We start from the raw sequence: 21166 nt of genomic DNA on the forward strand, positions 1-21166 counted from the left end.
ACTTACAGGAAATGTTTGACCTCTGTCATTGCCAACAAAGATTATGTTACAAAATATTGAGCTGAACTTTTGTTATTGACCAAATACTTATTTTCTGCCATAATTTACAAACAAATTCTTTAAAAATCCTACAATGTGATTTCCTGGATTTTTTTTTTTCTCATTTTGTCTCTCACAGTTGAAGTGTACCTATGTTGAAAATTACAGACCTCTATCATCTTTCTAAGTAGGAGAACTTGCACAATCAGGGACTGACTAAATAATTTTTTTACCCCACTGTAAATGAGCCTCCACTAACACTGATTGGTTGACTCATTAATTCTATGTAAAGCCAACACATTAATGTGACATGACGTCTGTGTTGGTATTTACACATAAATGTGCTTTTGTAAAATATGCCATTTTATTCATGTGTAAAAAAGCCATTTACAAAAGCCAAAAGTCAAGTTGTGATTTTTCAACCATCTGATATAACCGGGGTCAAAATGCATAGAACACTGCCATCTACTGGCACCCAGATGTTCAGACCCTTACCCATAATCCTTTGCATACCAGTTTTGTTTTTTTTTTGTTTTGTTTTTGTTTTTCATGCGCCAGAGAGTTGCTGCTGTTTAAACAACAGAATTCACGACGACAACTGTAAATGAACATTATACAACCAAAATGTACATTTTTATTTCTTTAGCTGCTGCAAGAGGCTACAACAACTCTCAGTCAAAGGATTATGGGATATCTCAATTCTTAGGGTGAATACTGCCATGAACACTACTGGCCAGTAGATGGCAGCAGAGACCGTGAAAACTTACCAAAACAAATATTCCAAATTATCCGTGTGCTACATTTAATCTGTGTGGAGAAGCAACCTGAGCTTCTTCTGGCATTTTTACATAAAACAAACACAATAACAACATCTATAAAGCCAGAGAATATATTCTCATGAGAGTTTTAGGCACAATATACATAGAGTTTAATGCTGTTGTCCGTGTGGAGCCTGATCAGAGTGTCTCAAATGCATTCCTCCTCGTGACTGTACTGAGATTACCCATAATGCACCTGGACACAACATGTCCACACTAAAACCTTCAAAATTAGTGCAATACTTTAAAACTAAAAAAACATATAGCTGATGTTTTCACTTTAAAACTATAGAACTTTAGAAGTGACGTTAAGTTACATAACATGTCCGAAATTAGTTTTGTTAAAATTTTAACCATAAGTTAAAACTGTATGCCTCTGGATGATTTTGGTGATATTGCAGGTGAGTTAGTATGGTGTCAACGGCAATTATCTTGTGACCAGCCCTTCTCTGATTGCAGAGGATAGAGCAGTTTCACTTCTTCCATTTATAGAGAACAGGGCTGTTTATCTTCTACAAAATATTTAACAGGTAAGTGCTAAAATATTTGATATCAGACTTAACAAATGTTTTTAACAGATTAAGATTTATTCACTTCACCTACAAAAACACGTTAGCGATCTAAAAATTATCAGACCAAAATTTATCAGAAGATAATTGGCCCGAGATCTAAAAATGATCAGACCAAAATTTATCAGAAGATAATTGGTCCGATGATGGTTTTCAAAGTTATTTGAAAAGCTAATCCAATAATGAAAACATTAGCTTTGATAATTAGCGGTTAGCGGATTAATGGAACTGTGCCCACCACTGAATACACCTTATATGAAGAAACATTTTTATAACGTCAGAAATAAACATATTGTTTATAGTGGGATGCCTGAACTGGCAGTCATTTCATATTGATGCAAAAACTTACTTTGATGGTCTCAATAACAATTTTAATCTGAGTGAACAATGATAAAATCATCGTCATATTGATGGACGTTTCAAAATATAGACCCATTGTTATTTGAGGAATTTCCCAAATAAATTGAGTAAATACTTTATTTGGTGATTGAGACACATTGCACTATTGCACACAGATAACAAAATGAAATTTGTAATTTTTCCTGTAAAATATGTAATGAAGTGTCATCACAGCATTTAAAGATATGAAGCTGAAGCACCATCCCATACATGAATAATTGAAGCACATATCAGTCATTGTTTTATATGTTTTATCCTTCCTATCCTTTATATCCTTTATATGTTATATTTTTTAAAAGGTCATCATAATGTGTAGAGCTGCGTAACTGAAACAAATGTTTGATGAAAAAAAATATGCTTTGAAATATAAATCCAGCAATTTGTTTTGTTTGTTTGTTTTTTGTCTGAAAAAAATTGTACAACCTGCATTTTTAATGGATTTTTTTTAACAAACAATTGTGCCTACTAGAATGAAATTATATGCATTTAAGGTTGTGATTCATTTATTCAGAACGACTAATGTCTTATACTTCAAAAGAGATTTACTTATCAGTACTCCACTAGCACTGAACTCCAGTACCCCTCTAGTGGGCCTTTCACACCGAAAGCATTCAGGCCATTAAATGCCACTCTAAAACCCATTTTTTTCCAATGAGAAATGTCACATTTTTGGTGTATTACACTGTGACGTATCAAAAACTGAGCTAGCATGACACACTGTCGGGAGATTGTCATCAGGCCGCCGCAGTCAAAGCTCAACACAATCCAACTTTCACTGCTGCATGCTGTGGTGTAGCTTCACATGTCCAATAGAAATGAGGCATCAGGACAAACACTGAAGATGACAGAGTGCAGAAATGTGTGACAGAGGAACATCAGAGCTGCTAATTGGGCACCACAGTCTTGTTTGAAGATGGGTGCTAAAGGGGATGGGAGAAATTTTGATTTTGGCGTGACATTTCTTGTTTGTGTATGAGAGCGTGAGATTGATGCTGAAAGTGTGAGTGTCACGCCAGATGCGTGAGAGTTGGCAACCCTGAATTGCATTTCAGTTGAGAGTAAAGCCTACTTCCCGGTTGGGTCAACAGTTATATGAAAGTCTATGGAAGGTCATAAACTTTTCACAGTCATGTGACCTGAGGCCGAGTTTTAAATTGAGCATCACACTTTACCCCACGGATGCACTTCAGTGAATCCTGGACCAACTGTCATAGTTTTTCTTGTTTTTGACCAAATTTGATTAGACAATGGACAAATCGCTCATGGCCAATGCAGGACTTTCAGTCACCCACCATCACTCTTCCCATTCATGACCAGAGATCTTTCACAAACCAACTTGACAATTGATCCTGACCCTCAGTGTCACTAACTAATTCTAAAGAAAAACAATGTCAAATACAGACACAACTGGTCTCAAGTCTGAGTTACTCAACCTTATCAGTAAACAAATCCTAATATTCCTGTGCTAAGATTCAGCAGATAGTACACTGGCTCAAAACAATTTTCCCATGGTATTGAACAAGAGCCAAAGACTATATTTATTAATAATTAAGTTGGAATAAGTTTTCTTGCCAGTTTTCCAGGCCTGTATATAATCAACCATGCATTCTTTACATTACGATTGGCTCTCTCCACCTTTGAATGACGCGATTGATGTTCCAAACGTCTACATTTATGCATGAGAGCTCACACGTTGTCATTAACTCTCTGGGGCCGACGCCGTCATATACGATGACTAAGACCAAGCTTTACTAAATTATAAATAACCTTTTAATGATATGAGATAGAAACTTACTTTTTTTGCTGAAAAGTTAACTTTGTGGACTTTCGATCCACAGTCAGCCATCTTTGTACTCCTCATAGAAGCTGCTTGATGACATGCTCAATGTGAGTGTCCAATCGGAATTGGTTCACCATCACATGGTTTACCAAACTCCAATCGTAGGGCAGATTCACCTCATGTGAAAAGCCAAAGGTCATTTTCAGGAGTGATATGTTACTAGTTGGCCCGTTTGAATAGCTCCCTGGGTGCTCCAATGAGTACATACTATTGGGCCATTATGCACAGCGATCAGTGAAAGCAGATGGAGCAGACAGAGAGCCTCTGATGACAATCTCACATGCTCAAACAAAGAGTGTGTAACTATCAGGATTGCTCCACTTGTTTGCATGTGAGTGTTACTGGATAACTCTGTTGCTTTTACCATGAAGACAAAAAAATGCATAGACCATTTTTTATATGTTGTTCAAAATGTGCATTTGTGTATATTGTTTGAACCTTTTGTTGTACAGTCTTTCACACAATACCTCAAATTACCTTTATAAAGTGTCAAAACAGTTGTTTATTATAATTTGCTGTGTGTTTTGAATAAATGTGTGTGGAAAATTATTTTCTGTTTTACTTTTTACTTCCTTATTTTTGTTTGTAAACCTTTATTACACTTATAAAACACAGCGAAAGCATATATATTATGAAAGCACAGGTCCTGAAAAAAAAGAGACTTAAAACTTGATTGTGGGATGCAGGGAGAGCTGTTAACAGCAATAATAAAACATTTATGCCAGGCGAGTGAACTGTCCAGAAATGCCCTTAGACCCCAGAGGGTTAAGATCATCTATGAGGCAATAGGGCAATGTCATCTGCAGGGCATCTGCTTTTCATGCCAGCATTGTCCAACCTTCATAGGTGTAACTAAATCCAACAGATCACTCAGTAATGAAATTTGATTGTAAATAAAATTATCCACAGGTCCATCCTGACCAGAGAGTGTCCAAAAAACCTTACCAATCTCATATCTTATATCAGAGGTGTAGGTCCAATATATCATGTTTGTGAAACAACTGTTTCATCTTCATCAGGCAGACAAGTGATACTGGAAATTAAAAAAAAAAAAATCTGAAAACAGACAGGTGATTAACAAAGCACTACCACAGTGGAAACAGTCACACCTTGAGGCAAAATCACATGGCCTCTGTTAGCCAAAACAGAGTGAATTCATCTCATTCATCTCATCCACTGAGTTCAAAGAACACTAAATTAAAGTCTCAAATTAAGTATGTATATTTAAACCCAGTTTAGATGTCACATGAAAGCTCCACCTGGAAATCAGAACCATAACACTTCCTCCTTGAGCAACATGAAGGTTAGCAAAGCCAGGCAGAGAGGCCTCATTGAATGGCATGTGAACATTTGGTTTCAGCCATGTCTCACATTATCGCACAACACTTGGTACACAATGACCTGGTAAGTTCTTTCAGCTTCTCCTTTTCACTTGGGGTGGCCACAGCAGAGACACTATATACATGTTTCATGATGCTGCCCTTCCTGATGCAACTCCACATCACATGTACAATAGATAGAACCGGGAACCTTCTGCTCTGGAAACAACCGCATTCACTGCTTGACCACCACACTGCCTGGTACACAATGATGTAATGTCAATACAATAAAATGTTTTTGAGATGGAATATTAATGCAATAGGACCACTGGTCTGCAATGAGTGGCTGACAGTGAATACCAAGTGTTTTTTTTTTTTGTTTGTTTGTTTGTTTGTTTGTTTTTTGGGATGATGGATTTAGCAGCACGCAGAAGCTCTTCATGTTCTGAGATATTACATGACCTTTGCCTCCACTACACGATTTGTCTTTGGCTTGGTGTATAAAAAAGATGAAAGGTGATGAGTGATGAGCAAGTGGAACTGAGAGGTGTGCAGGTTTCACTGTTGAAATTTCAAAACCAGTTGAAAGTGCCTTGTATTCTGTTCTGAAGTTGATATCATGTCATTGTTGTTCTGGATTGTCCACACTAAAATTCAAAATCATTGAGTCAGCCATAATCAAATTGTCATGAATTTTGCAGAGATAGTGATTTTTCAATTTTATCCTATATTGGTCAACATGCATTGCTTCCGGAAAGTATTCATAGTGCTTCACTTTTTCCACATTTTGTTATGTTTCAGCCTTATTCCAAAATGGATGCAATTCTTCCCCCCCCCCTCAAACATCTGCACACAATATAACAAGGTGAAAAAGTTTTTCTTTTTCTTCTTTTTTTTGGGGGGGGGGGGGGGTTGCAAATTTGTTAAAAAACAAACAAAACAAAGACATCACATGTAAATAAATATTCACAGCCGTTGCCACGATGCTAAAAATTGAGCTCAGGTGCATCATACTTGACAAGTTTCTACAGCTTAATTGGAGTCCACCTAGGGTAAATTCAGTTGACTGTGCATGATTTGGAAAGGCACACACCTGTCTACATAAAAGGTCCCAGAGTTGACACATATAAGGTGTCAGAGCACAAACCAAGCATTAAGTCAAAGAAATTGTCTGTACACCTCCAAGACAGGATTGTTTCCAGACACAAATCTGGGGAAGGATACAGAAACAGTTCTGCAGCTTTGAAGGTCCCAGTGAGCACAGTGGCCTCAATTATCTGTTAATGGAAGAAGTTTGAATCCACCAGGACTCTTCCTAAGCCTGGCTGCCTGTCTAAACTGAGCAATCGAGGGAGAAGGGGATGTGACCAAGAACCTTATTGTCACTCTGTCAGAGCTCCAGCATTTCTCTTTGGAGAAAGGAAAACCTTCCAGAAGGAAACATCTCTGCAGCAATCCACCAATGAAGCCTGTATGGAAAAGCAGCCAGACGGAAGCTGCTCCTTCGTAAAAAGCACATGGCAGCCCACCTGGAGCTTGCCAAAAGGCACCTGAAGGACTCTGAGACCATAAAAAACAAAATTCTCTGGTCTGATGAGACAAAGATCGAATTCTTTGGTGTGAATACCAAGCGTCATGTTTGGAGGAAACCAGGCATCATCCCTACAGTGAAGTATGGTGCTGGCAGCATCATGTTGTGTTGTTTGTTTTTTTTCCTCAGCAGCACGAACTGGGAGACAAGTCAGAATTGAGAGATAGATTGATGCAGCAATGTACAGAGACATTATCAGTGTTAAATTAACCCTGACAGTGTTAAATTCAGAATGCCAGTGTACATATTCATGTGTACACTGGCATATGAATACACATATCATACACATCATATTCAAGGAGACTTGAGGCTGTAATTGCTGCCAAAGGTGCATCAACAAAGTACTGAGAAAAGGCTGTGAATACTTACGTGCGTACATGTGAATTCTTATTAGATTTTTTTAAATAAATTTGTAAAAATGTAAAAAAAAAAAAAACCTCATGTTGTCATTTTGGGTGTTGTGAATATATTTTTGAGGAAAAAAAATGAATCGACTCCATTTTGGAATGAGGCTGTAACATAAAATGTGGAAAAACTGAAGCGCTGTGAATATTTTCTGGATGCTGTGTACGTCCAGTGTACGATATTGTCAATTAGTGCTAATGGTTCAAAATTACAGGAAGTATCGTCATCACATAAAACTTTTACAGAGTTATGAACAACTAATGTGTGTGATGGTTGGCAACATTTATAAATGATAAATTTGTGTTAAATTTAGCAAACTGTGCTCCATACCTATATTTATTTTTGTTTCATTACAGAAGGAATGGCTTTGCCTGAACTGTCAGACTCAAAGGGCATTATTGGGACAGCTGGGAGACTCAAGAAAATTGTCTCAACCTCCACCTGTATCTTCTAAGCTGCACATGCAGCCTACGCCTACACCCAAGAAGGAAGAACCCACACCTGTAGCTACAAAAACAGAGCAAAAAGCACCTGTGGTCAAACCTGTGGCTACAAAAACAGAGCCTACACCTGTGGCTACAAAAACAGAGCCTACACCTGTGGCTACAAAAACAGAGCCTACACCTGTGGCTACAAAAACAGAGCCTACACCTGTGGCTACAAAAACAGAGCCTACACCTGTGGCTACAAAAACAGACCCATTGCAAGTGGCTACAAAGACAGAGTCAACACCTTTGGCTACCAAGACAGAGCAAAAGACACCCATTGCTACCAAGACAGAGCCCAAACCTGTGGTTCCAAAAACAGAGCCTACACCTGTGGCTACAAAAACAGAGCCTACACCTGTGGCTACAAAAACAGAGCCTACACCTGTGGCTACAAAAACAGACCCATTGCAAGTGGCTACAAAGACAGAGTCAACACCTTTGGCTACCAAGACAGAGCAAAAGACACCCATTGCTACCAAGACAGAGCCCAAACCTGTGGTTCCAAAAACAGAGCCTACACCTGTGGCTACAAAAACAGAGCCTACACCTGTGGCTACAAAAACAGAGCCTACACCTGTGGCTACAAAAACAGACCCATTGCAAGTGGCTACAAAGACAGAGTCAACACCTTTGGCTACCAAGACAGAGCAAAAGACACCCATTGCTACCAAGACAGAGCCCAAACCTGTGGTTCCAAAAACAGAGCCTACACCTGTGGCTACAAAAACAGAGCCATCACCAGTGGCTACTAAGACAGAGCCCACACCTGTGGCTACTAAGCCAGAGCCCACACCTGTGGCTACAAAGACAAAGTCCACATCTGTGGCTACAAAGACAAAGTCCACATCTGTGGCTACAAAGACAAAGTCCACATCTGTGGCTACAAAGACAGAGCCCACACCTGTGTCTACTAAGACAGAGTCCACACCCGTGACTACAAAAACAGAGCCCACACCTATGTCTACTAAGACAGAGCCCACACCCGTGACTACAAAAACAGAGCCCACACCTATGTCTACTAAGACAGAGCCCACACCCGTGACTACAAAAACAGACCCCACACCCATGACTACAAAAACAGAGCCTACACCTGTGTCTGCAAAGCCGGAGCCCACATCTATGACTGAAAAGACGGAGCCCACGCCTATGACAACAAAGACGGAGCCCACGCATGTGACTACAAAGACAGAGCCCACATTAACTCTCCTCACGACTCTTTCCACAGTTCCAACCCCAAAAACAGACATCACACATGGGCCCATACAGACAGAACCCACACAACTGAAGATGGAAACTACAGCTACAGCAATTTCAACCAACATGAAAACCACACAATTACCTCAAACACAAAAGGTTCTGCCTGCCACAACAAAGCCCAACATACACACTATGGACCATGCACAGGGAGGACCTATAGTCTGCATGTCAAGCACAGATGTACCCAAGCTTACACCAACGAAAAATGAAACTGTGAGAGTTGAAAAGTCTAAATCTGATCTTCCAAGCATTCAGGGAGGTATATCTGCAGGAATTTCTGTTCCTGTAACTGAGATTGTTGCACGCACTTCCCCTGTTGCAGCAGAAGTTACAACTGCTGGAGTAGGTTCAGGGACCGAATTAAAAGCAGTTGAAGTGTCTGCTCCAGAGGCAATTGAGGAACTGCACCCTGATGATCATGCCAAATTGACAGAGCAAACACAACTGTCACAGGAACATCAGAAAACAAAAACTGATAAATCAGCAGTGAAAGTCAAATCAGCCACAGCAAATGACAGCAGGAAGGTGATTGATGAAAAAACTGAAAATATTCTTCAAGTGATTTCATCTACGGAGCCACAACCAATGTCTCAGAAAAACATCATAATGAATGTAAGAACGGGTTTTATTAACTACAATTGTTTCATTGACTTCATTTATTTAGTGGAATCTATTGCATCATTTACTGCCTTTTTTAATGATATAATTTGGATTTTTAATTTGATTTTTCAACTTTTTGTCTTTTTTTTAGAAAACAGGTGAAAACAAGAAAGCAGGTAAAGAAGAGAAGAAAGTGTTTTTGCCCACTGCACAATTGAGAATGGAGGACACGATACAGGAGCCAGAGGAGAATAATGAAGATAATCCTCAGATTTTACCAATATCTTGCGAACTGAAGGATGTGTCTGTGGTCAGTGATACAGGGCAAGAGGCCAGTACTCAGAAACGACGCCTAATTTTCGAAGCAATGGAAGAAAGCAGTGACAGTGAGGTCACACCCTCACGCTCGCCACACATCCAAAGGAGGAAGCTCAAAGCAAACGTTTCATCCAGCAGTGAAGACATCAAAACAGAAAGTGCTGACTCATCTGCTGAGGATGAGGATTTCATCCGAAAGCAAATTATGGGAATGGGTGATGAAGAAGAAATGGTCATTTCAGAAGATGAGAGAAAAAACAACTTAGCAAATGAGGAGACTGAACTCAATAATGTGGGAGTGATAGAAAATACACTGTTCACCAAAGATAATGAAGACAACCCAACAAGGAGAAAAACTGTACCTGAAACAAATCAAGATACTCTTGAAGCAGTACGAAGCACTACTTTTAAGAAAGCTATTCCAGCTATAAGACAGAGACAAAGTACTGAAGAAGATGTAGAAAGCATCACAGAATCCCTGTCAAAGGGATCTTCTAGTATTCAGGTATCTAGCTTTACTCCAGGTTCTTCACCCACATCAGCCTCATCTCTGGAGGAGGACAGTGACAGCAGCCCCAGTCACAGGAAAATCACTGTGGACAAGCACCATTTTAAAGCTAAGCATAGACAGCCTACCCAGCCTCTTCCAATGATTGAAGACTCTTCAGAAGAAGAGAAGTTCAGAGAAGAGGACAATTTAAGAAAAAAGGAACCTCCAAATGAAAGTGACATTCCGCAGAAGAAGCCCTCCAAGAAGTCTCAGACAGACAAAGATGAAGGCCAACAACTCCCTCCATCTGAGAATACTTCCTCCTTAGAGGAACTAAGTCAGTTTAGCATGATGGAAGAAGCAACTAGAACATCTGGATCTGACTACTCTGCAAGTGTAGATTCAGAACGGGAGCTGAGGAAAGCTGTGCAGAGAGGCAGTAAACCGTCACCAACTGTAATACCCTACACTCCTGATCCATTTATAGAAAAGGTGGCTGTGACTAAACCATTAAAAAGTGCAGATGAAGCATATGAGGAAATAATACAGAAGACTAAAACAATTCCAGGAGATAGTCCTCCAGATATTGAACCACTCTATGGAGGAATGACAATAGAGGACTATCTTTATGAATCCTTAGTTGAGGAACCAGAAATTAAGATAAGTGAAGGTAAAGATGAAGACCTAAAACAGGGCACTGGCTCTGAACCCCATAAGAAACTCAGGTCTCCAGAGGAGGTTTATGAGGAGATGATGCAGAAGAAGAGAGAACTGATGATGATAGAGGAAGAGTTTCAACAGGCCCAGACTGCCATGGAATCATTGTCAGAGGCAACAATAATTGTACCCACCTCAATTGTTGACTCATGTGTCATCAGCATACCCACAGAAGAGGCATCACTAGCTGAAAAACGTGACATGGGTCTTGTAGATACTGAGACATCAAGTGAAATGCAAATGAAGAAAAAGAAACGTCCAGCACCACCACGTCCCTCTGTTCCTCCTAAACGCTCAGAAGTGGTTGGTGTTCCAAGTACCCCTAGTGGATATATCGGATTTGTGAGGCCAATGGTGCCTCAAGACCCTTCTTTCAGAAAGGCACTGTTCCCTATACCAGACCTCAAAATCACACAGTGTTCATCTGGGGAAGATGAGGATGACAGTTTTGCAGATGAGTATGGCATTGGTATTTCCTCTGACATTACACCCAGTGATGAATCTGAGACTAAGGAGGACCCTTCCATTAGTCCACCTTTATCAGAAACCCCAGAAATGGAGCCTATTTGTGTGGTTTGTGAAGTTCCACAACCTAAACCTATCCCAACTCCAATTTCAGCCCCAGAATTAACAACTACACCTTCCCCTGTGTCACCACTGTCCCCTCCAACATCACCAGCAACTCCTGATTCTAGTTTAGCTTCCATTGCTACATCATCTTCCTCATTCCAGGCTCAAACACCGATTTCCCCAGACTCAACTCCACTGTCAACACCGACACCACTGAATTTATTTGTAACTGAGTCACCACCTGGGATGCTTCCACAGTCTATTGCCACAATTTCAGCACTATCAACTGATAAAAGTTTAGTGTCTCGTGCATCTCCATCTATAGTTGTAGTTACAGTACCAGATGTGGTGTTCAGCCCATCAAAAGATCAAACAACTACAACATGTCAAATTACAGCCTCTCTCAATGAAGCTTTACCCTCAGCTCCTGCAGAAACATATTCCCCAGTATCTGTAGTAGTTCAAATGCCAGACTTAGTTTCATCTCCTTCTGCACTTCCCGGTGAGGGTGCAGTTGTCACGCAAGTCTCAGCACCACCTCAAGCCCTTACTGTAGTATCAGGTCAGTCTACATCCCATGTCACACCCTTTGCATTACCAGCAGAAGCATTTTTTCCAGTTTCAACATCTGCTTTAGTCCAAATTCCTAGTTTTCCTGCAGCCTCATACTCTGGGCCAGTCATAGTCCAGATGCCTGACCTAGTTTCAACTACACCTCCAATCTCAGTAACAACCCCAATACCAGTTTCTGCACTAGTAACTACTCCAGCTCAAGCTCAAGCCAAAGTGGTACACTCAGTCCCTGTACAACCAGCTATTTCATCAGTGACTCCAGTGGTGATTCCAGCTATAGCTCAGCCATATCAGCTGCCTACACTAGCTCCAATATCAACTACCATAGTCAAAAAGAAGGTTCCTCCACCTCCTCCACCCCGATCTACTTCAGTTTTGTTACCTGACAATGATACAGAGATACTGCCTTTAAATCCTGTCCAAGATATCTCCCCCAATAAAACTATTGCAGCAGCTATACAACCCACAGTGATTCCTCAAACCACGCAGTCTGTTGTCGTTGATATACAGCCAAGAATGGAAGACTTAAAGTATGATAGCGTAGCTCCAACTAGAGAAAGTCATGTAGTCATCATTGTGCCCAGTGTGGAAAACAAATCTCATCTTGACCACTTGACATCAATTGCAACTTGCACAGCATCAGCATTTTCCACTGTATCTTTGACACAAAGCAGTCATAGTGCCACACACTCTGTGGTTGTTCATGTGCCATCTTTTCCCACTTCTACTTCTGTTGTACAAATGACAGATACGGCTTCAATGTCTACCAAGGTGTTAAGAGTGTCCCCTGTAGCTTCAGTTCCACCACCTTCTTCTAAGATGATTATGGCAACAAAAGCAGACACAGTTGAAATTCCTGTTGCAGATACACCTTCACCACCACACCCGACTTTGCCGAAGCCTGCTACTTTGCCCAAGCCAAGTGCTTATCCAAAACCAATAATTTCCACTGTAGTGACAAGTGCTACAGCAACAGTTGTGCACTCTTCTCTGACAAAAATGGGTCTTACTCAAACAGTAAAGCCTCCTCCACCCATACCACCTAAGCCTGTATCAATACCAGCTGGACTAGTTTTCAGTCACAAACCAGGAGAGAGTGTTAAACCACCACCCCCTCCTGTTGCTCCCAAAGCTGCAACACTGCCTAGGACTAAAGAACCTCCAAATGCTCTGTCATTTAGCTTGACTCGACCTGTGGAGTCTAGGTTGGGTTCAGCATCACCTAAATCACCTCTGTCTCCAAGACATGCAAAATGTTTGCAAACCTATGTTGTAATAACCCTGCCATCTGAGCCTGGATCAACAGCACAGAGCATAACAGTCAAGGCACCTATTCAAAGAGGATCCATTCCATCGACCAATGAGACAGGGATGCAGTCTATTCCTTCAGAGCAGAAAACATCAAGTGAGGCAATCACAGCCGAGACAACAATTAGAAGAGCATCTATTCCTTCTGTGAGGCATCCCCCACCAATAACTGTAGCTCCACCTATGGCAGTTGACCAGATGGCACCCTCCGAGACAGTTGCAGTAATATCCCAATCTAAAAGAAACTCATTACCTTCAGAAATACAACCACCATTGTCTATGATTAATGCCATACCAGTATTATCAGTACAGGACAAACCCATTCAGGTACATAGTGTACCCTCTCCAGTTAAGAAAACATATATACCAAGTGGTGCTCAACAACAGTTGCAACAGCAACCACCTGTTATCCAGCCACTGCCAGCACAAACATGGATGTCTGAAATCATCATAATGCCCCCTGATCCAGAGAATCTCACTGAACCAGAAGCAGTGGAAGTTGCAGTTTCAATGCAATCTGGACCATCCATTTGTCAGCATTCCAATCTAGCAACAGAGGCCATATCAACCTTATCAAAGGATCATTCTGAATCTCTATTACATCAAGCCATGATGTCACCTGCCTCTGTGGAACTACATCCTCTCACAGATGTTGTTGATGTAATACATCCTGAATTACCTTTTGAAAAACTAATTCATCAGTATGGACCAACTGTGGTCTCCTCAACTGTTCAGTGTCCACAATTCATACCTCCTTTTGAAATGGTACAGAAAGAACAAGATATTCCTACTGATGTTACTGTTATTGATGCAACTTATATTCAACTACCAGAGCCAGCAGCAGTTCGGCAACTTTCTATTCAACAGCAATCCACAGAAGAACAAATTCCTATGCTTTTCAGCAATACTTGTCCTCAAATTTCATTAAGCCCACAAAGCATTCAACCTGTAGAGTCATTTCCTCCAGAGTGGTCGAATGTGCAACAAACAATTCATCAAACAGAAACGATCACTCTACCTACAAGTTTTGAAATACCCACAGAGGTCATTACAGTTAACACTGTTGCTAGATTATCAGCTGCAGCAACAGCATCCCAAATTCCTTGTTCTCTACCTGTAGCAGCTAAAGGTAGCCCAACACTTGATGTAATGACTTTGACATCGCAAAATACAGCTGCTAATTTGCCACCAACTCTTCCAGTTTCTGAAGTGGCACCATCACCTGTTGTTATCGAAATTAAGGAAATTCAACCAGAAGTATCTCCTTACACCCCACATGTCTATGGAGCAACGACATCACAAACTATGATACATCCACAGCAGGCCATTTCATTGCAACCTGATCAAGAGACAGCCCCAGAACTTACAAAGGATCTGTTTGTGAGAAGAGCTTTGATACCATCAATAATGCCAATTCAGGTAGAGGATGAAATTACAGACATTCCAGCACAGCATAAGATGCCACGTAAAGTTGCTTTAACTGGAGAAAAATCCATGTCATCCACAGTGCAGCAAGCACACACAATGAGTGGGATATGTCCCCAGCCCTTAGAGTATCAAACCCCCACCCAAATGCTACCAGCTGAGGCCTTTGCTCCCACCAGGGCAGAATCCATAAATGGACAAGAGTCATTGCCACTGGAAAAGATAGTAAACCTACCAGCTGAAAATGAATTCTGTATCACTGGATATGCTACTCAGGTACCCTATAGAAAATGCTCTGTTTCATCAGAATATGATCATCCCCTAGATGTAATGACCACTGAGGCTTACACTAGGAGAACCTCACCACCTATTGCACAAGACAGTCAAAAGGCATTATCTGTAACTCCAGTCACCTTTACTAAATTTCAGCAGGAGTCTATTGAGAGCCAGGAAATTCGAGGACCAGAGAAAGCTGTTTCCAGTAAGACTCATCTGTACTCGTCTTCCCTTTCCACCTCAGGTCAGCCTCCTGAAATTTTGCCAAGTCTGGTCACTCAGGTGGTCACAACTGAGGTCCAAAGGACAACTGTGTCAGTTGTCCATGAAAGGATACCACAGGTCCCCTCACCCAGTGTAGCAATTACAATACAGCCAGACAAAGCAAAAGTCCAACCCTTACCCAAACAGAATGGGAAGCTAGCCCATCCGAGTGATGTTATTGATTTACGTACCATGAAGGTTGGTGTGAAAATGACTGATCAAGGCATGGATTTGACACCACCACAGTTATGTCGGCAATCTATTTCAAGTGACTCTAGTGGGCGTCAAATAACAGCAGTGCAACCTGAAATAGTGAATCTAACTGCAGATTTATACCCTACTACCACATTGTCACTTGTAACTGACAGCGTCACAATAGTCACATGCTCAGCCACTATTGCTTCATACAACAACACTCCAGCAGAGAAACACCTGAATTTGCAGGATCCCGTTACCTCAGTGCCTCTGCCTCTAACAACATACCAACCATGTGAACCTCTAGCACAGATTGTCTACAGGCCGGTGAGCTCTCAGCATGTAATCAGTACTGTCTCATCCACCCCTGAAGATGTTCCCATTAATCTTTCTTATGAAGCTCTTGTTTCATCAGTAGGCAAACAGCCAAGGACTTCAGCTGCAGTAGCTATCACCAGTGAAGGTTCAGTCCTTTCTCTAGAAGCCACAGAGGCTATGGATCTGTCAAACTACAGACCTGTGACAGCTATGGTAACTTTATCTGGCTCAAATTCAGGAGTTGTTACTACTGTTGTGGAGGATGATGGGACTCCAGTTGACCTGACAGCTGGTAGAAAGAGTGTATGTTGTAATATTATTTACAAGTTACCTTTCACTGGAAGTTGCGGAACACAGCCACCTGTGACAACCCAGCCAGATAACTGTTTTGGCTCCAGAGATGATCTGCATCAATATGATAATGTTGGAGTGTATGGAATCAAAGGCATGAATGGTATAAAAGCCTCAGTGTCTGAGACAAACCTTACAGAGGTTGGACTCTCTTCCCACGATGCCAAGAGTGACTATGACTATCTCAATGGATCCTCCGATGGAGCTATAGACCTCACTGCTGCTAAGATTTCTGCTGGTGAGTACAAGAGCATCGCACATTATTGTCATCAACTTGCTCTTTGCTTGCTTTACTTGTTTATACTATAATTTTTAAATCTTTATTTAAGTGTCTGTTTATCATATTGTGATGGAACAATTATTGTTTCAATATCTGAGGGCAAACTGACTGTTTTCATATGAAATTGGTTAATTGTTTAATTTACGTAAATCACAGTTACTGTTTGCATGTTTTCTTAAATATTATTTGGTGCTTGATATTTTTCCCCCTCCCTCTTTATTTTGTCTTCATACAGATGCATGTGTGTGCCTACGTGTGATCCCTCAATGTTTTGGTTTTGCATCATATTCACAAAAAAGACTGTGGAATGCATGAGCAAGTCTTTTCAAATCCAAACTAAATTGTGTTCATTTCTGTCGCAATTATATTTTATCAGCTAAAGCATAATTTTGGGGTTTCATCATGGCAGGTAAAGCTCTAGACTACACCAGCAAAGCGACAGGAGCCTACCCTGGAGTCACCACTGCTGCAGCTGGTTTTGGTGTAATAGTATTCTAAGAACCTCAGAAGGAATTGTATACTCCTCTGTCACAGCTCCAGTTCCATCTACTTATGCAATTACAACTCAGCCAGGCTCCGTCTTTTGCACTACCTTAACACCTACATCAACAGTCCAGAACCAGTCATTGCCACATCAATATGGCATAATTCCCAGTATGGACACAGGTCACATAATTCCTTTTGACACAGGACTACCTAAGGAGCTTTTGAATACAGCATTAGCTGATATCATAGCAGGGTACCCAGAGATGTATTCAGATACCACCCTAGAAGCAATTGCTGCCTCGCTTGATGCTTTAGCCTCTTCTCCTATATTCCCTGGTTTGGACAACACCAAGATGGCGCAATATTACATGGAAAGAGAGTTTCTAGAGCTTGAGAAGCTTAAGCAACTGTGTCTTGCTGAAGAGCTGGAATGGGAGAGACAGGAGATCCAGAGGTACCGTGAACATGAACAGTTGATGGTCCAAAGGGAGCTTGAGGAGCTTCAGGCCCTGAAACATCAGCTACTTTTTCAGCAAGAGGAAGAATACCATGCTCATATGGTGGCTCAGCAGGAGACCTATGCCCAGCAGAAAGAGCAGCTGCAGCAAATCCAGCAACTACAACTACAGCTCCAGCGTCAGCTTGATGAGCACTATGGGACCACTGGCATCACAGGCAATCTCCTTGATGCAAAATATGCAGGTGTAGGTGACAGTGGCCAATACTGGCCTGTCAAAGATGAGTGTACACCTCCATCGACAGGGAGAGAGTTAGAGGAAGGTCAGGACCAGCTTAATATATTTAAGAAGCTTCCAGCTGATCAAGACACAGGAAAGAAAATAATTGACAGTGGAGTGCAGACAGATGATGAAGACTCTACAGACAAGCAGCATGTAGGAAGGAGAAAGAGGAGCAAACGAGATAGTGATAGCTCAGCTCAGACTGATGAGGATCAAGATGAGTGGGATGCACCTGCAAAAGCTCGACGGCGTGCTCGAAAACACAGCAGTGATGGGAGGCATGGATCCAAGGTCTCTAGCATTGCTATCCAGACTGTGGCAGAGATATCTGTCCAGACTGATCACTCTGGAACAATTAAACGACCCACTGTCCAGATGGACACCAAGGTGGAAATCATCAAGCACATCTCTGCTCCGGAGAACTCACAGAAAGGAGACAGTCTGAGTTGTCAGACCGATGCAGACAGAAAGCATGGACCGACTGACGTGGGATATAGCACTCACCTGAAGACAGATGGCCCTCCTAAGTTAACAGGTTTCTATATGCCAGTCTCACCCCTATCACCTGAGAAGTCACTTGGAGGGCAGAGAATGCTCAGTGCTGATCCAGCTAGATTCTCTTCTAGCCTACGGGCACTGAAAGTTGGTCAAAAGTCTCTATCGGATCCTAAAGCCCTCAGTCCTACCACAGAAGACAGGCTGGTCGGATACTATGCTGGCAGCTACTCTGTAAGTCATACCACAACTAAGCCCAATATAAGCTTAAGCTGTATGCTTTAATGCTAATTAGTTTTCTGAATTATAACATTGTGATGAAAAATGAACAATATTTTAAGGTCTGCAGCAAATTAATTTTAAAGCTGACTCTTGTTAGCACTTATTATCAAGTAACTGAGAAATATATATGATTTTATACTTTTTCAACAGGGCCGAGGTTCCCCCTCAAGTACAGGTAAAAGGTGAAGCGGACACTACCAGACCCCCCACCGGATGATGACTCTGTGGCAGGCCGGTCAAGTTACAGCACCAACTCTGCCCGTCGCCGTCTTGCCCGCAGTACAACTATGGCCAGGGCAAAGATACTGCAAGATATTGACAAAGAGCTTGATCTGGTGGAGAGGGAGTCATCTAAACTCCGCAAGAAACAAGCAGAGCTGGATGAAGAGGAAAAGGAGATAGATGCAAAGCTACGGTGAGAGCCTAGGTCAAAAAGATACACCACTTAAAAAACAGGCTGACTTTTTTTTTTTCAAAAGCCCTGCCACTGACTATTTCACGTCCAACTGAAATGACAAAGTCATAGTCTAAAGTCCTATCAAAGTTATTTTAACATATATTTTTAACATTTTTATTGAAAGAAAATAATAGTTGCTTGAAATAACTTAGTAAGTGTCTTTTCTCCTCCAATGCCACTTACCATAGTCTCTGGGAACTCAGCCATGGAGGTTTAGACACATCTGGGAAGAACATGCAGAGACAGGAAGTTGCTGGATAGAGGTGTCTGGTGATGCTAATACCTTTGTAGAAGAATAAATTTCCAAATCTTCAGAGTTTGTTGCAATAATTATTCTATTCATTCATTTATTATATCAACCAAGGGTCACAGGGAAGTTGGAGCCTATCCCAGCAGTCATTGGGCAAGAGGAAGGGTACACCCTGGAAAAGCTGCCAGACAGACAAACACATTCACACCTACAGTCAATTTAAAGTTTTCAGTTCACTTAGCATACATGCCTTTGGAAGTATGAGCAAACAAGAGCACCAAGAGGGAACTCACGCTAACACAAGGGAACAGACAAACTCCACGCAGAAAGTACCTGCCGTGAAGCGATTCCGATGGATATGTGAAAATTTTAAATATTAAAACTTATTTTGACTTTTGGCACACCAAGTGTGGATTGGATATGGCAGTTGAAATAAAGGCACATTAGTAAAGGCAGCTGACAGCTGAGCTGCACTTGGCACCACTGTAAGCAATATTTTCTGGTAGCTGTGTCCTAGAAGCCAAGAGCAAACACAACTTTGCACCAATGCTAAAGTTAAGCCATGACAAAATTTCAGTCATGAGGCCGTTCAACAGGGGTGTTTGGCGATGCCAGTATCCTTACAGGAGAATGAAGTTCAAGGGCTTTAAGATCTTGGTGCTACTTGCCTTACTGTATGGTTTTGAGACTTGAATGCTAACCGGTGACCTAAGTCAATGACCGGATGTTTTATTTTGCTAAGTCTCTTCAGAGGATTTCAGAGAGTTTGTGTCAAATGAGAGGTTCCCTTGGGAGACTAAGATCAGGAGTATCACTTGCATTATGAAGGAGTATCAGCTTTGACATCTTGGGCTGTTGTGTTGAACCCCTTGTACCTGTCTGGTTTCCTGTTTGTTAAATGTTGATTTTGGCCACTTTCACTTTATACGTTTGTCATTTTAGAATTCTGCTTTGCTTTTCTGGCACTGATGTTTGGTTGAGCTCTCCTTTTGTTAATGCACAGCTTTTGAGGATCTTATTTAGGGTTTAAGTTATACTTTCCTTGGGTTCCTTGTAGGCTAATGTTTCACTGTCTTTGTCAGTCTGTGTTTGTGTGTTTGTAGGCATGGCCCTGTCACTTGGTGTTCCCCACAGCTGTGACACATCACAATCACTACACCTGTGTTTCGTCTCCTCATTATATGTCCCTTTTAAGTACATCACTGTGCCCTCTTGTGTTACTGGATTATTTTGGCTCCTGATTTTGGTTCCTACCTTCTTGTGTCCCTACCTCCTAGTTTATTTTCTGCTCCTTGACTCCACATTCTCGCCCTATAACTTTTAGATGCCTCCCTGTTTTTTGGACTGTACTATATTGATTGATAAAATAAACCACCTTTTTTCCTTACATCCTGTGTGCTCACTGCCTGCATTTTGGGTTCAGTGTATACAAATCATGACATGGTCATGTGGCACTTTTCTCTGTACATGAGCCAGCATGTAGGTGCCTGAGTGTTCAGGACCTAAGTGACTTGACAAGGTCAAGGGGACACCCACATTTCACCTGGCTGCTGGTTATTTTAGAAATGTGGGAATGGACCTGCTGTCTGCTTCGGTGGTTGCCATCTAGGAGCCAAGGCTGTCACATGATGTCATAGATGTGGCAAAGCACGGCACCAGCGCATGCTCCCAGACTTGACTTTACTCGACTTGTTAACACTGATCATGGCAAGCACCTTTACTGGCACAGAGGGTAGTGTAATAATACCCTTATTGTTGTTGAAATTTAGGCAATAACCCAACAACCCTGTCAGTCACTCAGCAAAATACAGTACATGTCTCTCAGACTGAACAAAAGATTGTTAGCAATGCCACAAAAACAGCATCTCCACTCACATGGAGGAGCTGCTCCAATACCACAGACCCCTGTTGTATGTTAGGTAAGACATATAGACCTGAGTGGAAATATTAACTTCTGACAATTTAAAGGTTGAGCTAATGTAACGCAAACTCTGCTGATAAATTTTCTGTGTATGCTTTTAGTTAATCTTTTAAATTAAAAGGTAC

General features: G+C 41.4%; 1 protein-coding gene across 1 annotated transcript in view; it reads left to right on the plus strand.

Moving 5' to 3' along the window:
* Positions 1–21166, plus strand: part of pclob (piccolo presynaptic cytomatrix protein b) — a 175717-nt gene that overhangs the window by 79584 nt on the left and 74967 nt on the right. Inside the window, 6 exon segments of the mRNA XM_034175495.1 lie at positions 7337–9337; positions 9477–16368; positions 16820–16894; positions 16897–18365; positions 18564–18588; positions 18591–18828. Coding sequence (XP_034031386.1) covers positions 7337–9337; positions 9477–16368; positions 16820–16894; positions 16897–18365; positions 18564–18588; positions 18591–18828 — 10700 coding nt within the window.

This window comes from Thalassophryne amazonica, chromosome 8, assembly GCF_902500255.1.
Source record: "Thalassophryne amazonica chromosome 8, fThaAma1.1, whole genome shotgun sequence".
NCBI lineage: Eukaryota > Metazoa > Chordata > Actinopteri > Batrachoidiformes > Batrachoididae > Thalassophryne > Thalassophryne amazonica.